Consider the following 17,568-nt stretch of genomic DNA (forward strand, 5'->3'; position numbering starts at 1 on the left):
ACAGTAGTGACATCAGTCCTGGACGTTGTGTTGATATCATATGTTGAGGTAACTATGGTAACCAACAGTATAAAAGGCCTCAGCAACACTGAGCAACATTCCTTCCAGAGATAAGCATCAGACAACTCATCAGTAGCTATTTTTCACAGCCTATAGCGCTACATATCGGCTTTACCTACTGGATAAATATCATTCATAGCAGCTTTACATAGAGCTTACAGCAATAACTATTCCTGTACGCTCAGACATTTCTTACCTGGACACCCCTGCAGCAGCAGCAACAACCATGAAGTTGGTTACGGAACACGAACACGGTGCCGGTCAGGTGTCTCTCGTGCCAGAGGAGGCAGAGGACATGTGGCACATCTATAATCTGCTCCAAGTTGGTGACAGTCTTACGGCCTCCACCTTCAGAAAGGTGCAGATACCGTCATCTAAGGATAAGGATACCGGTAGTAGGGGCAGCAACAGGAAGCGGAGTGTGCAGACTACCCTGACTCTGTGTGTGGAGACTATTGACTTTGACTCCCAGGCCTGCCAGCTGAGGGTAAAGGGCAGAAACATACAGGAGAACGAGTATGTCAGGATGGGATCCTACCACACCATTGAGCTTGAGCTCAACAAGAAATTCACTCTCACCAAAAAGGTCTGGGACAGCGTTGTGCTTGATAGGATCAAGCAGGCATGTGAGCCCACCCAGACGGCAGATGTGGCGGCGGTGGTGATGCAAGAGGGTCTGGCTAACCTAGTGCTGGTGACTCCTGCCATGACCCTGCAGCTTTCAAAGGTGGAAGTCCTTATTCCTCGCAAGACGAAGGGCAACTGCACCCAGCATGAGGAGGCTTTGGAGAGGTTCTACAAGGCGGTGATGCAGGGGATTCTCCGTCACATCAATTTTGACGTGGTCAAGTGCATCCTGGTGGGCAGCCCAGGGTTTGTCAAGGACCAGTTCCTAACTTATCTCTTCAGGGAGGCGGCCCGTCAGGACAACAAGCTACTGCTGGAGAACCGGCCCAAATTCCTGCCGGTCCACTCCTCGTCAGGTCACAGGTACTCCCTCAAAGCAATCCTATCTGATCCCACTGTCACCAGTAAGCTTGCTGACACCAAGGCAGCAGGAGAGGTCAAAGCCCTGGGTGACTTCCACAAGATGCTCCAACATAAGCCTGACAGAGCTTTCTATGGGCTGGCTCATGTGGAGAAAGCTGCTGATGCTCAGGCTATCGACACCTTGCTGATGAGCGATGAACTTTTCAGGCACCAAGATATCACCGCTAGGGGTCGGTATGTACGGCTGGTGGACAAAGTGCGAGGCAATGGAAGCAAAGTCCGAATATTTTCGAGTCTTCATGTGTCTGGCAAGCAGCTGACTCAGCTGAGTGGAGTGGCAGCTATATTGCGTTACCCCATTGCGCACCTATCAGAGCCCGAGGACGACAGTTCAGATGACTTCAGTTGAGATAAATGCAGCGTGGGAAAGAGACCTTAGAGGAAATACAGAATACAGAGGTGGCTGGATGAGCAGACTGAATTGAACACTGTCACCTGCACGAAACAACACTGCGCATCACAGAGGAGAATGAACATCTCAGTAACTAGCTGGATCTCATCAACGAACAGCAACAGAAAAAGATTCTGGTGAAAAGCAGGCTTTCTAGGAAGAGGATGGATGCAATGCAGCAGAGCTTTAATGAAAAAATATATATCGATTTTTTTTTGTATTGTTGCTACAATGTCTGAGGAACCAATCATTTTACTCTTATGTACCTGTAAAGAACATTCATACTTGCCAATATTTAGCAGTCCCCTCTTTAATGTTTTCTGTTTGTAAACCCCCCTGGCTCTGATGATGTTATATAGATGTATTGATAACTTCATTGTTTGTGTATGTTGTTTGTGTATGGTTTGTTTTGTATTGTATTGTATTTCATGAGATTATAAAAAAAAGGTCACATCACAGGTTCACAGGTGTAAAATTCATTTTTATGGTTTAATCGTTCCTTCATGGCACCAGAATGTTTTTTTTTTAAATCTGTGCAGTAAAATGTACAACATTTTATTCATGACAAATATTTTCACTTCCAAGTCCAGTTGAAAACAAAGGGTTAGATTTACTGGGTGGGGTTACAGAACCGTAGTAATTAAAGAAAATAAGTAAATACATGCATTTCCTTGGGAAATGTAGACTTTGTCTGCTATGACAGTTATGTTTGAAAATATTATAATTTAACAGTTTCATTCATATGTGACCCTAATTGGGGATTTTCCAAATTAGAGAAAATAGCAGATCCACAAGCTCACAATGCAGGTGGGTCTGCTATTTTCAAAAAGCCAAAGTTTAAATAGGGCTGAAGTGGTTAATGTATGTTAATAATTCAAATCTACAATGTAACTATACTAAAGTTTTCAAATAATTGTAGTGGAGTAAAAGTATAATATTTGCCTCTGAGATGTAGTGGAGTAGAAGTAAAAGTATTGAAAATTGGAAATACTCCAGTAAAGTAAAAGTACCACAAAATGGTACTTAAGTACAGTACTTGAGTATTGTACTTAGTTACTTTACACCACTGGCTATCAATGAAGCACTATCCAATGAAAATCAACTGGAAGGTCTCGGGGGCGTGGTCATATACCATAGGAAAACACAACACTGGGTTGCAGATCAGATCCGGTCTAGAGCGGATATTAAAACGGCCTGTGTGTATAGTGGGCAAATAACCGGATACAGTAGGCGGGGCTCTACACCGGATCAGAGCACTGAGCCGGGAAGAGAAACCAGGCTTTCCATGTGCTGTGAAAAACCTGTTGACGCCGGTTTTCACAATCAGCAGGTTGAAATCAGCTGTGGAGGGTCGCAGAAACTAGAAAGAACAACTGGTCTAATCTGTGCATTGTTTCTCTTCTTTTGTGTGATAATGTAACACTGACTTTGTGTTCAAAATACTAATCTGAGTTCACAGAAGTTTTTTGCCAGCTCTCGCATGCAAACGGGAGGGGCGAGGAAGAATCAGATTTCAGCGAAGCACCCGAAAGTGAGGATGAGGAGTTCACTGTGAAGAAAGTCAACAAAACAACGCTCGTTTTTAAGAAGGACAAAAAGGCAAAGACTGAGAAGACCAAAGCTTCCCCCAAGCCCCTTATCTCCAAGAAAGAAAAACAACCCTCCAAAACCTCCAAATCACATACAGCAGGTCTGGCTTTGAAATTAAGCTTAGAAACTTCTAACCCAGGGGTCTTCAATATGGGGTCCGGGACCCCTAGGGGGTCCTCAGAGTTGCTACAGGGGGTCCGCCACGCCAAATCTCTGTGTGATAGGAATAGGATCGTTGTTTTTTTTACATTAACCACTTGAACCCTAGCATCCCTATTCTAAGGACAACTTTAGCCGAAAATAGCCGATCTACAAGCTCACAACTCCTTGCAGGGAGAGGCATTGTGAGCTTGTAGATCTGCTATTTTTGGCAAAGAGGGAAAAACGAGCAAAATGCACATTAATATGAATCCAACATCTATGAAAAGCTTTAATCTGCTACACAATTTTATGTAATATATAGGGGGATCCCTGCTTCATCTCTCTCAGTTAGGGGGTCCTTGGCCTGAAAAGGTTGAAGACCCCTGTTCTAACCCATTTTAGGGGAGCTAATGAAACAAATTTATTTAATTGATTATATAAAAGATAATCGACAATTGATAATTTTATAAAACCAAGTCGAGTCCAGAACAAGTCGAAAACAATGTAACTTTGCAAGCTGGGAATGGTTCACATGACGCTCGTCTGTCACAAGCGTCATGAAACCGAAAGTTCCTCGTTTAGAGTGGTGTTCGATTCTTTTACATTTACAACTCTCACATGTACATACACGTTCAGATTTCAAATTTAAAGTGCTTACCCACGAGCCACGGATGTTACAAGTTGATCCGACCCGCGATAAGTACCCGTATCTCCCGTATTGTTCACTAAAAAGCATTTCAATCCGATCGCCGGCCATTTTCTCCAAATTTTCTCCGATGCTTTCAACTATGCGACACTAATGGTTGGGAGGCGTATTGCACTCTGATACATTACCAAAAAAAAGAAAATGGCCGGCGATCGGATTAAAATGCTTTTTATTGAACAATACGGGAGACGAGGGCACTTAACGTGGGTTGGATCAACTTGTAACATCCATGGCTCGTGGGTAAGCACTTTATATTTGAAATCTGAACGTATATATGCATGTGAGAATTGTACATGTAAACAAATCGAACACCACTCTAAACCAGGAACTTTAGGACATGCGTGAAGCTTAATTAATTAAATGACCATAAAACAACATTAACAACACTCTACCCATCCTTCAGTGGTGGAGAAAGTACTAAAATGTTTTACTTAAGTTAAAGTATCAATACTGTAATGTAGAATTAAAAGTCCAATGTACTTGAGTAAAAGTACAAAAGTATTTGCATCAAAATGTACTTAGAGTACCAAAAGTAAAAGTACTCATTATACAAAATGTCCCATTTCAAGTTTTCAAATGTATACAAATCTTTTGAAAATAGCAGATCTACAAGCTCTCAATGCCTCAGTTCACAGTGAGCATTGTGAGCTTGTAGATCTGCTATTTTCAAATAGCCGATATGGGCTGTTGCTGTTTGTTTTGTAATAATAATCAAAATCTATACAAAGTAGCTAAAGTTTTCAAATAATTGTAGTGGAGTAAAAGTACAATATTTGCCTCTGAGATGTACTGGAGTAGAAGAAAAATATTGGAAATACTCCTGTAAAGTAGCCTACAAATGCCTCAAAATTGTACTTAAGTACAGTACTTGAGTACATCACCTCTGTAATTGAATTCATGAGTCCCACCTGGTGGCCTATGTAACTTGATGAACCTACAGGATTGGGGGGAGGTTGTCAGGTTGATGACTACATTTCTCTGGCCGCTGATTCTCCTTTAGCACTCCGTCTGGGCTATTGTATTGACATTCATGAGGGACATTTGTGGGGCCTTTAGACCCGAAGCCCCCACCCTATCGGCACGGCGGCGCCTATGGTTCCATGACTGTCATGGTATGACATATGTCATGTTTCAGGGCTAGGCCTACCCGTTTATGCAGTAGCCATTTTACCTGCTTTCAAGACTACCCAGTGCGGTACCATTCATTTTTCAATGTTAATTGGTCTATCTGTCTCACAGCAATCTCAGAACCAGGCAGAAGTCCTCCCCTGACAAAGACTGCATCCACTTCCAAAAGGCCTGCCATCTCTGCCAGCACCCCTGCATCTCACCCTCTCAGCCCAGCAGGTGGCAGCAGAGTACCAAAGTGGAATCCTCCAGGTATGACTGACAGATTATCCACTTACCCCAGGGCTCTATACTAAGCCCCCTCCTTTTTCCCTCTACAGTACAACACCATATGATAACACTTCGCTGAAAATAGCCGATCTACAAACGTGTTTCTGCCAAATGTTCGCCCCAGAATGGTGACGCTTAGGTAAATGTAGTTAACCCATTGAGACCTGAGGCAGTTTCTACAAATCGAAATGTCTTCTAAATCGGTTTTCTAAAAAAAACAGATGTTGCTAGATCAGTGGTGCTCAAACTTTTTCATGTCAAGGACCCCCAAAATTAAATGTATTCGGCCACCGAACCCCATCTCAAAATGTTTTGTTCCAGGGACCCCCCCAGAAGCAAAGATTTGAGTTACAAATGTTCACTTAAAATATATATACTCAAAGATTTGCACACATTTTCAATATTTTTCGAAAACAGCAGATCTACAAGTGACGTGCTTTGAGCTTGTAGATCTGCTATGTTTGAATAGCCAACCAATTTGCTATATACTATATAGCTAAAATCTAAAATGACTTTGCTGGTTTTAATTGGTTAAGGCAGTTATCTCAAAAAACAAATCATATGCAATAGAGGAGTGAATCTGCATTGACCTCACGATTTGATTTGATTCCATTACGTTTCACCTGTTAACGATTCCATTTGGTTCTGCGGTGCATCTCGATATTGTTCTATTCTATATTACTGCTGAAGGCTACTCTTTATCAGTTAACACAAGCAGTCAAATGCATATTATGAACTAATTTTATATTTATAAAGTGATGTGTGTATAATCACACTCCTTCAGACATAAATGTCTTGACATTGAATTAAATGTTGTAAACCAAAATAAGTAAATGTTATAGATAAGGTTCAGTCCTCAAAAATAAAACATAAATACTCTGCACTGCATCACAACTTTACAGCTGAACTGCTATAATATACAGAAATAAGGTTTTCACATAGCAGCTGTAAGACGGGACACTTCACAAACTGAGTGCACAGTAAAAACCTCAATGTTGATGTAACCAAATGGACCCATAACCATAGACTGTGCCCATAACACTTAGTGGACCAGGGGACGTGAGGTGAAATATGACCCTTTTGGCTTTCCATAGCAGACCTGCAAGCTCACAACTCATCCCATTGTGACGTGTTGTGAGCATGTAGATCCACCTTGTACGTCAGTGTTTAAATCACAGATGATTTGATTGAGAAATGTGCCCAGATTGTCCACTTTGGAGAAAATAAGTGTTGGATTTCCTGCTAAAACGCCGAATATACGATACTTGAATTTCCCCATGGGGATAAACAAAGGTCTATCTTATGCAGTGGTAGAAGAAGTACTCACATATTTTACATACATAAAAGTAGCAATACCAATATATTTTAAAAAAACTCTGTTAGAAGTAAAATACCTGTGTTCAAAATGTTACTTGAGTAAAAGTACAAACGTATTGGCATCAAAATATACTTAAAGTACTAAAATGTTCAGTACACAACGCATCGCGATGGGACGCGTTGTGAGTTTGTAGATCGACTATTTTCAAATAGCCTATGTATAAAATAGGGCTGAAGTGTTTAATGTATGTTTTATAATATAATAATTAATCTGCAAATTAACTAGTAACTTAAGTTTTCAAATGGTTTTAGTGGAGTAACAGTACCATATTCGCCACTGAGATGTAGTTGAGCTTAAGTAAAAGTACTGAAAATTGAAAATACTCCAGTAAAGTAAAAAATACCTCAAAATTGTAGTACAGTACTTGAGTAAATGTGCTTAGTTACTTTACACCACTGTCTGATCTTATGTGATTTCTTCAGGTCAGGTGGGTAGAAGACCCGGGTCATCGCAGACGGTACCAGGAAGGTCTCCGTGACAGGGGCTCAGGCTAGGATTGTCCCGGCGTGTTCGGGTCAAACCTCTACACCCCAGCGTCGCAAGTCACTGAGTCATCTCGTCACCCTCCCCCCTGCGGCTCTCCTGTCTGTGGCAGTGGATGCCAGCCAAACCAGTTTTATTTTATTTTACATTGGTGACATTTTAAAAAGTGAAGCATCCTTGAAATACAGAATATTGTCGCTGCCAGGCGGAAACCTTGCATGTCCAAAACCTTACTTTTCTGCCCCACATGGCACTCTCTAAGGAGAAGAACGTTGTCCAGCTGGTCGCACAGGGGAACATTTCAGGACAGTTTTCTGTACACAGTTTCAATAAACTGTCCCCCCTTGTGCGAATCCCGTTGACGGACATCATCGGCGAAGAGTTTCTGGCAGCAGGACATGTTTTTCTGGGCTTTATGAAAAGTGGCAGATACCTTCTGTCCTACACCAAGGCACATTTGCTGTTGATGTCAGATTCAGAAGATGATCCTGCGCCATTCTTGGGCTACAACCACACACTGTATTGGTGGGAGTTTAACCAGCACAGTAAACTCAAACTGGTGCAACAGGTGAAACTCTTTGAAAATTTCGCTCAAGACAAGGACCTGAATCTTCATGTATGTGAGTGGCCCAATGATGACTCCAAGATTGCCATCTTTGGTTTCGATGCACAGAGCACCAGCACAGATCAGCTCATGATTAGCCTGCAGAATAATGATGTCTTGTGTTGCTGTTCCGTCACCATTGCTCCCAACCCTCCATCCAAACCCTGCCCTCACTGCTCAGCCACGACCACACCCACGGGTAGTGGTGGTAAATGCCTGGAACACGGCTATGTGCTCCACAGGGAGCGTGAAGTGAGGTGTCCCTTCCCCTTCCAGCCAGCCTTACAGCTGAAGAAGGATAAGGTCATCCTGTTGAAAGAAAACCTAAAGTTGGTGGCCTGTGCCATCCACCTGTGTCCAGCAGGTGAGCAGAGCCAGATCCTCTACACCAAGAGAGCAGCTCCTCCATCAGGTCACGGGTCCTCTGCCTCGTCCCCCTCATCCTCACCAACCCTGCCCTCGTCCTCCTCACCAACCCTGCCCTCGTCCTCCTCACCAACCCTGCCCTCGTCCTCCTCACCAACCCTGCCGTCGTCCTCCTCAACAATCCTGTCCTCGTCTCAAGAAGATGCAGATCAATACGTCCGCTATAAACGCCTCCACTACCACCTCCCAGGGGCAGCGGGAGAGAATGTTGAACATGTTTTTTTACAGGCTACAGATCTGAAAGGAAGGCTCCTGAAGTTACTGCCCGGTGGTCCGCATGATGGACAGAGCTTGTGTGTGGAGGAGATGGAGCTGAATATAGATCATCTTATCTATGTGTTGCTCAATGGTGATGCTGTCTGGGACCCTCTGGCTCAATATAGAAGTGATATGAGGGGGGCAGGGCTCTACCACTACTACAAACACATGGTTGACTTTGTCATACTGGAGGTGTGTCCAGAGACCGACAAAGTTTTGATCGACATTGCCCTGTTTTTGAATTGTGAGGAGCGCAACATGCAGGTCAGCTGGGACCTCAGCACAGGGCTGTGCAGCGTCATTGGGGTCAGTGACCACACAAAAGACGTCCCTTGCGAGTATCTTCGCGCTGTGAAGTCTCACAGGAAGTCCTGTGTGGACACGGTGACGGAGTGTTCTGTTCCAGAGAGCAGCTCCCACCACGTCAATGTCTTAGAAGCAGATGATGATCTGCCCAAAAGAGCGTTGGAAGACACTGAGCGATGCACCTGGGTGACAAGATGAGAGTGTCAGCCACAAATTGATTTGTGTTCTGTGTTCAAAATGTCACTTGAGTAAGTGACCAAGTACCAAGTACCAAGAATTGGCATCAAAATATGCTTAAAGTACTAAAATGTTTGAAAATAGCAGATTTGCTTTGTTCAAAAAGCCAAAGTTTAAATAGGGCTGAAGTGGTTAATGTATGTTTTGTGGTAATAATTCAAATCTACAATGTAACTAAAGTTTTCAAATAATTGTAGTAGAGTAAAAGTATAATATTTGCCTCTGAGATGTACTCCAGATGTCAACCAAGAGCTGGAGTGAACAATCTATAATAAAGATGTTCAGAGTTACTAATGTGTCTTCTTTGTGTTTGCAAGATCTGCAACTCTAGTCATTGAAGAGATCATTTCATCAATATGGTCTGTCAGGTTGTGTGTACATGCGTGTAACCACTATATCTGGCATCCCATTTTTTTTCTATGAAAGAAAATAACAGCCTATCTACAGTACATTCTACTGGGGGAGGAGGAATAATAAGACAAACACAATGCTCATTTTACTGATCGTTTCATCTTGTCATTTGTGGGGTTCTAGGATTCAGCTACACTGGTGGTGTGGTTGCCACATCTGGCTTTGGATGAAAGTGACTCCTGAAATTTCGCTTTTTTTTCTAACCCTGAAATGTGTTCTTGTCTGTGCTTTATGGCATATTCTTGAATACCAAAAAGCAAACAAAGATATTTCTATTACACTCTGTAATACTCTGTACATAACATATATGTACAGTATGTACATTTTATTCACTACAGTCATTTATTCCTGGAAAAGAAAACAATTTGCAAAGAAAATGGATCCAATGTAGTTAAGTCACAAGTTGCATGGATTCAATGTTCATGAAACCAACAGACATCTTTCACTCTCAAAATCTTTCAAAAGTAGCAAAAATAGAAGTTTTTGCAATACATGTAGACCTAATTCTTTGCTACATTTGTGTGACACTCTTGTACCACGAAGTAGGGCATTCATTTAGAAATGTTTAAATATTTTAAATGAAATCTACAGCCTGTTTATTTTTTCTTTCAAACAAGAGTAAAGAAAAAAAGTTTGACAAATTAATTCACAAACAATGGGGAGGCATACAAAAACTAAGCAATCGACTCCAATATGATCAACAGTTTGAGTTTGAGACATGAACTTCCATCGAGAAAATGTACAAATATATGAGACAATTACTGCTATGACAGCTGTGAGATTGCATTACATTCATAATCTAATCTGGAACATGTCATCAAATCACAATCTCATGACTATGCCTTGAGCTTTTTAATTTGCTCTGGAAAATGATATTGTTGCTGTCTGGCAGAAACCTTGTCAACTCCCTACTAGCCGTGGTGACTATCCATAATGCACATCTTTCAGTGATTGTCAACTCTCATGGTGTGAGAGCAGGCATATCCATATATGGACGTTGTGTTGATATCGTATGTTGTGGTAACTATGGTAACCAAGATGTGTTGTAGGAGCAGGCCAGATGTGACGTCAGCGACTATGTGTTCCCGTTTGTCGCATCAATAAACAACAGTACCCAGTCGGAGCTGTACTTATTGGGTGTTACTTTAGGAGCATTGGAGCATTCAGCCACCGGAGCAGTGGTAACCTCGCATCACCAGTCTTTCCACCTCGGAGGAAAGCCTGGTATTCGTTACTGAAGGCCCATATGATCCGGTCTAGACCACGCCTACTGAAAAAAAAAAAAAAAAAAGCATCCTCTTTCCGGTTTTGTCGCGATCCGGTTTTGCGGTGCCGCTTTGTTTTGGTTCCCCAATCCCTATTTAAATGGAATAGAATTTCCCCGTGGGATAATATGGATAATACAGACGCTAAATAGTCTCTGGAAAGTACACTCACATTTATATTTAAAAAATAAGCTAAACTACGCCGTATCAAGGATTTTGGGGACGGACCTATTTTGGGGTGAGACGTCTTTCCGGTTTGTCGCGATCCGGTCGCTTTTCTTTTTTTTCCCGACCGGATCATAGACCCGAAAAGGAACGATGCCCAGGCTAGAGCAGTGGTGGGAAAAGTACTCAAATGTGTTACTTAAGTAAAAGTATCTATCTGCAATGTAGAAGTACTTTGTTACAAGTAAAAGTCTGGAATTCAAAATTTACTTGAGTAAAAGTACAGTATTGGTATCAAAATGTACTTAAAGTACCAAAAGTAAAAGTACTAAAATGTTTGAAAATAAGCTAGCTTGTAAATCTACTATTTTCAAATAGCCCAGTAGTAATTAAGTGCTAGTTAGGTTGGCCATCTGAAAAGTGTAAATTCCACTCAAATTTAAGGTATTTGCATAAGTCAAATGTATCTTTTTTTTTTTCTTCGTACAATTTGAATTGCATTACATCTACAGATGGATAATATAATTTAAAACATTACCACACGTATTGTTCAATGAAAAGCATTTTCATCCGATTGGTGGCCATTGTCTCCGAACTTTCTCCGTTTGCTTTCAACTACGCGACCCTATCGGTTGGTAGGTGTATTACACTCTGATACATTATAACTCTATGAGAAAATGGCTGCCGATCGGATTAAAATGCTTTTTATTGAACAATACGGAAGATACAGGTACTTATACCTAACCCACCCGAAGTGAATTGTAACATCCATGGCCATGAGGTAAGCACTTTATATTTGAAATGTGAACGTTTATGTAGATGTACGGGTTGTAAATGGAGAAAGTTATAACCTCGCTAATTTTGTGTATATCCGTTGTCACGGCAACCTGGCTGGTTGCCCCAAAGTGTCTTTTTATTATTAATAGGTAAAACTCGACTATAGTATACCAGTGGGTCAAATTTGGTGAAAGAAGTACTCGGATATTTTACTTAAGTAAAAGTAGCAATACCACAATATAAAATTACTCTGTTACAAGTAATAGGCCTGTGCTCAAAATGTTAGGCTACTTGAGTTCAATCAAAGTAAAAGTACAAAAGTAGCCTATTGGCATCAAAATATACTTGTAAAATAAAAAGTACTAAATATTTATAAATAGCTGATCTACAAGCTCACAATGCGTCGCGATTCGCGCTGTGACCTTGTAGATCTGCTATTTTCAAATAGCCTGTATAAAATAGGGCTGAAGTGGTTAATGTATGTTTTATAATGTAATCATTTATATCTGCAAAGTAACTAGTAACTAAAGCTTTCAAATTATTGTAGTGGAGTAAAAGTACAATATTTTCATCTGAGATGTAGTGGAGTAGAAGTAAAAGTATTGAAAATTGGAAATACTCCAGTAAAGTAAAAACACCTACAGTACTTGAGTAAATGTACTTAGTTTCTTTCCACCACTGGTCAAATGAGTAGACTAGTAAAAATCAGAAAATGATGTGTTGTAACAGTGGGCAACATTTAAGAGACCTATTATTTGTTTACCAACATTGATACTGACTGACGCCCAGGGCCCTATTCCACGAAAGGTGAATTAAATAAGCCTGGCCTTAAGTGAAAGTAGCATTACCACAATATAAAAACTCTCTGTTACAAGCAAAAGGCCTGTGTTGAAAAGGTTACTTGAGTAAAAGTATCAAAATATGCTTAAAGTACCAAAAGTAAAAGTACTAATGTTTGAAAATAGCAGATCTACAAGCTCACAACGCGCCACGATGCGACACGTTGTGAGGCTTGTAGATTGGCTATTTTCAAATAGCCTAGGTATAAAATAGGGCTAGTGGTTGAAGCATGTTATATAATATAATAATTTATATCTCCAAAGTAACTAGTAACTAAAGTTTTCAAATTTATTTTGTTGAGTAAAAGTACAATATTTGCCTCTGAGATGTAATGGAGTAGAAGTAAAAGTATCGAAAGAAGAGAGAACGCTGGAGCAACACGGACAGTTTAGGCTTTTTAGATAGGTGCAAGTACAACAGAATGACTGACGTTTCGGTCTTTCGACCTTCCTCAGAGTCATGACCATGACTCTGAGGAAGGTCGAAAGACCGAAACGTCAGTCAAAATGGACCTCAAAAAAACACTTTCACCTAGAAACTCTTGTCCATTTTGCCACTGACAATCACTGCTTTTATAGATTTTAGGGGGAAAAGTACAAACTTTGGCAGGCTATTAGTCCTACATACTTACACCTAGAAACCCCATTCAAACTTTAAAATGTTCATCTTACTGTGAACAATGTTTGCCTGGAAACAAATCTTTGAAATGTTTCATAGGTTTAGAAATGTACTCCTCTAAAAGTTTTGGCAGCTCAAACAACGCTTTCACCTAGAAACTCCATTCACACTTTTTATAATTCATCTTACTGTGGACACAAATGCTTGAACTTTTTACTTTGAAATGTCTTGTAGTTTTTGAGACATTTAACTTTAAGCGTCTAATGCATTGTCAATGGCAATGGATATAGAGCACCGAAGTGTGACGTCACTGCCAGTAGAGGGCCAGTAGAGGGCCCAAGACTCAAGACCCAAAAGAGTCTTGAGTCGAACGCATTAGATCCAAGTAGACATCAAATTTCTCTTTTGGGCCTTAAGTCCCAAGACTCAAGGCCCAAAAGAGAAATTTGATGTCTACTTGGATGTGTCCATGTGTATGTGTGGATGTGTAGTGTCACTACCGAAACGGAAAAAAATATTATAAGTCCAGAGCTCGATGAATATTAGGGACCAAAAAAAAAGTCACTACCAATCAACTTTAAATTGTCTGAAACGTACTCCTAACAGGTTTTTGGGGGAACATTTTTTTTTTCGTTTCGGTAGTGTCACTACCGAAACGGAAAAAAAATGTCTAAGTCCAGAGCTCGATGAATGTTAGGGAAAAAAAAAAGTCACAAAAAAGTCAACTTTAATCAACTTTAAATTGCCTGAAACGTACTCCTAACAGGTTTTTGGGGGAACAATTTTTTTTTCGTTTCGGTAGTGCATAGATATTCAACTGGCGGCCCGCGGGCCACGTGCGGCCCGCGAGGAGCTTCCTTGTGGCCCCTGGCCATATTCCCCAAAAATTTTTTTTCATAATTATTATTTATTTTAACTTTGATTTATGTTATCAAAGTTAAAACAGTACAAATTATTTATCCTTCATTAGTTCTTGAAAGGCCATCTTTCATTGGAACTTAACTTAGAACCTTAAATAGAACCGAATTAGACCCGAAAAAAGTTTGATTTATATTGGTCAAATAGAACCGAATTAGACCCGAATTAGACCGAATTAGACCCGAAAAATTTCGCGCGCGTGCGCGAAATTTTTGTGCGCACATGCACGCGCGCTGCGCGCGCGTGCATTTGCGCTGTGTGGCCCCCGACTCCAAATTATTTTACAGTTGTGGCCCCCTACCTAATCTAGTTGAATACCCCTGCGGTAGTGTCACTACCGAAAAGGAAAAAAAATGTCTAAGTCCAGAGCTCGATGAATGTTAGGGACCAAAAAAAAAGTCACCCAAAAAAGTCACTACCAATCAACTTTAAATTGCCTGAAACGTACTCCTAACAGGTTTTTGGGGGAACATTTTTTTTTTCGTTTCGGTAGTGTCACTACCGAAACGGAAAAAAAATTACTAAGTCCAGAGCTCGATGAATGTTAGGGACCAAAAAAAAAGTCACTACCAATCAACTTTAAATTGCCTGAAACGTACTCCTAACAGGTTTTTGGGGGATTTTTTTTTTTTTTCGTTTCGGTAGTGTCACTACCGAAACGGAAAAAAATGTACTAAGTCCAGAGCTCGATGAATGTTAGGGACCAAAAAAAAAGTCACTACCAATCAACTTTAAATTGCCTGAAACGTACTCCTAACAGGTTTTTGGGGGAACAATTATTTTTTCGTTTCGGTAGTGTCACTACCGAAACGGAAAAAAATGTACTAAGTCCAGAGCTCGATGAATGTTAGGGACCAAAAAAAAAGTCACTACCAATCAGCTTTAAATTGCCTGAAACGTACTCCTAACAGGGTTTTGGGGGAACAATTATTTTTTCGTTTCGGTAGTGTCACTACCGAAACGGAAAAAAAATTACTAAGTCCAGAGCTCGATGAATATTAGGGACAAAAAAAAAAGTCACTACCAATCAACTTTAAATTGCCTGAAACGTACTCCTAACAGGTTTTTGGGGGAACATTTTTTTTTTCGTTTCGGTAGTGACACCATTGTGTCACTACCGAAACGGAAAAAAAATTACTAAGTCCAGAGCTCGATGAATGTTAGGGACCAAAAAAAAAGTCACTACCAATCAACTTTAAATTGCCTGAAACGTACTCCTAACAGGTTTTTGGGGGATTTTTTTTTTTTTTCGTTTCGGTAGTGTCACTACCGAAACGGAAAAAAATGTACTAAGTCCAGAGCTCGATGAATGTTAGGGACCAAAAAAAAAGTCACTACCAATCAACTTTAAATTGCCTGAAACGTACTCCTAACAGGTTTTTGGGGGAACAATTATTTTTTCGTTTCGGTAGTGTCACTACCGAAACGGAAAAAAAATTACTAAGTCCAGAGCTCGATGAATATTAGGGACCAAAAAAAAAGTCACTAGGACCAAAAAAAAAGTCACTACCAATCAACTTTAAATTGCCTGAAACGTACTCCTAACAGGTTTTTGGGGGAACATTTTTTTTTCCGTTTCGGTAGTGACACCATTGTGTCACTACCGAAACGGAAAAAAAATTACTAAGTCCAGAGCTCGATGAATGCTAGGGACCAAAAAAAAAGTCACTACCAATCAACTTTAAATTGCCTGAAACGGTAGTGACACCATTGTGTCACTACCGAAACGGAAAAAAAATGACTAAGTCCAGAGCTCGATGAATGTTAGGGACCAAAAAAAAAGTCACTACCAATCAACTTTAAATTGCCTGAAACGTACTCCTAACAGGTTTTTGGGGGGACGATTTTGGCCTCCACACTTACTGATTTTTTCGGATTTGACTTTCGTGTCGGTAGTGAAAAACTTTCTTTTCGGTAGTGACACAATGGTGAGATTTTTTTTTTACTAAGTACAGAGCTCGATGAATGTTAGGGACAAAAAGGCGGGTGAAGGATGACGTTCCCGATCATAACTTCCATGCCACCGTGGCTCAAGAGATAAACACAGGGTCTGAAAGCAGAAGGTTTGGGGTTCAAGGCTCCTGAAGAACATTTTCACTGTCCATCTAAATTCTAAAAGGCGGGTTAACGATGACGTTCCCAATTCTACTTTCCATGCCAGCGTGGCTCAAGAGTTAAACACAGGGTCTGTAAGTAGAAGGTTTGGGGTGCAAGGCTCCTGAAGAACATTTTCACTGTCCATCTAAATTCTAAAAGGCGGGTTAAGGATGACGTTCCCAATTCTACTTTCCATGCCAGCGTGGCTCAAGAGTTAAACACAGGGTCTGAAAGTAGAAGGTTTGGGGTTCAAGGCTCCTGAAGAACATTTTCACTGTCCATCTAAATTCTAAAATGCGGGTTAAGGATGACGTTCCCAACTCTACTTTCCATGCCAGCGTGGCTCAAGAGTTAAACACAGGCTCTGAAAGTAGAAGGTTTGGGGTTCAAGGCTCCTGAAGAACATTTTCACTGTCCATCTAAATTCTGACCCTAACCCTAAAGGCGGGTTAAGGATGACGTTCCCAATTCTACTTTCCATGCCAGCGTGGCTCAAGAGTTAAACACAGGGTCTGAAAGTAGAAGGTTTGGGGTTCAAGGCTCCTGAAGAACATTTTCACTGTCCATCTAAATTCTGACCCTAACCCTAAAGGCGGGTTAAGGATGACGTTCCCAATTGTACTTTCCATGCCAGCGTGGCTTAAAAGATAAATCAAAGGTTCACAAACTAAAGGTTCGAGGTTCAAAGCTCACTCAAAACAACTACTAAATAAAAACTAAAAGGGTAATACAGACTAACTTCTAGAAAAACCAGTTAAAACCTGCAGGAAATCTGTAAGTTAAAACCACCAGAAAACCTGTAACTCTCAGCCAACAGCATAGCTCAACTGGTAGAGCGTCTGTCCAATAACATGACTTGACTTGACTTGAGTGGGTTCGATTCCCACTCGAGTCAAGTATCCCCTGGGTACTTGGGAATCGAACCCACTCAAGTCAAGTCAAGTCATGTTATTGGACAGACGCTCTACGTCTGTCCAATGCTGTTGGCTGAGAGTTACAGGTTTTCTGGTGGTTTTAACTTGTTTTTCTAGAAGTTAGTCTGCAAAGGGAAGCATCACTAAGGATATCAGTCAATTTATCCGTTGCCCCAAGTTACCGGGGACACTTGACTCGAGTGGGAATCGAACCCACTCAAGTCAAGTCATGTTATTGGACAGACGCTCTACCAGTTGAGCTATGCTGTTGGCTGAGAGTTACAGGTTTTCTGGTGGTTTTAACTTACAGATTTCCTGCAGGTTTTAACTTGTTTTTCTAGAAGTTAGTCTGCAAAGGGAAGCATCACTAAGGATATCAGTCAATTTATCCATTGCCCCAAGTTACCGGGGACACTTGACTCGAGTGGGAATCGAACCCACTCAAGTCAAGTCAAGTCATGTTATTGGACAGACGCTCTACCAGTTGAGCTATGCTGTTGGCTGAGAGTTACAGGTTTTCTGGTGGTTTTAACTT

At 40.9% G+C, this 17,568-nt stretch overlaps 2 protein-coding genes and 1 pseudogene across 3 annotated transcripts; all 3 read left to right on the forward strand.

Moving 5' to 3' along the window:
- Positions 1–286: 286 nt before the first annotated feature.
- On the forward strand, positions 287–1,459 carry LOC311039552 (protein pelota homolog; the record flags this gene model as incomplete). The annotated part of the gene is made up of 1 exon (XM_084049494.1): positions 287–1,459. One exon carries the CDS (start codon positions 287–289, stop codon positions 1,457–1,459), a length of 1,173 nt encoding a protein of 390 aa, XP_083905620.1.
- A 120-nt stretch (positions 1,460–1,579) lies between these two features.
- LOC311039553 lies at positions 1,580–7,421 on the forward strand (annotated as a pseudogene). The gene is made up of 4 exons (XR_014602948.1): positions 1,580–1,591; positions 2,975–3,191; positions 5,178–5,309; positions 7,137–7,421. The product of XR_014602948.1 is annotated as an uncharacterized misc_RNA (transcript).
- Positions 7,422–7,444: 23 nt separating this feature from the next.
- LOC311039555 (DDB1- and CUL4-associated factor 15-like) lies at positions 7,445–8,989 on the forward strand (the record flags this gene model as incomplete). The annotated part of the gene is made up of 1 exon (XM_084049496.1): positions 7,445–8,989. One exon carries the CDS (start codon positions 7,445–7,447, stop codon positions 8,987–8,989), a length of 1,545 nt encoding a protein of 514 aa, XP_083905622.1.
- Positions 8,990–17,568: the final 8,579 nt, after the last annotated feature.

This window comes from Gymnoscopelus microlampas (genome assembly GCF_963454915.1).
Source record: "Gymnoscopelus microlampas genome assembly, chromosome: 23".
Lineage (NCBI taxonomy): Eukaryota > Metazoa > Chordata > Actinopteri > Myctophiformes > Myctophidae > Gymnoscopelus > Gymnoscopelus microlampas.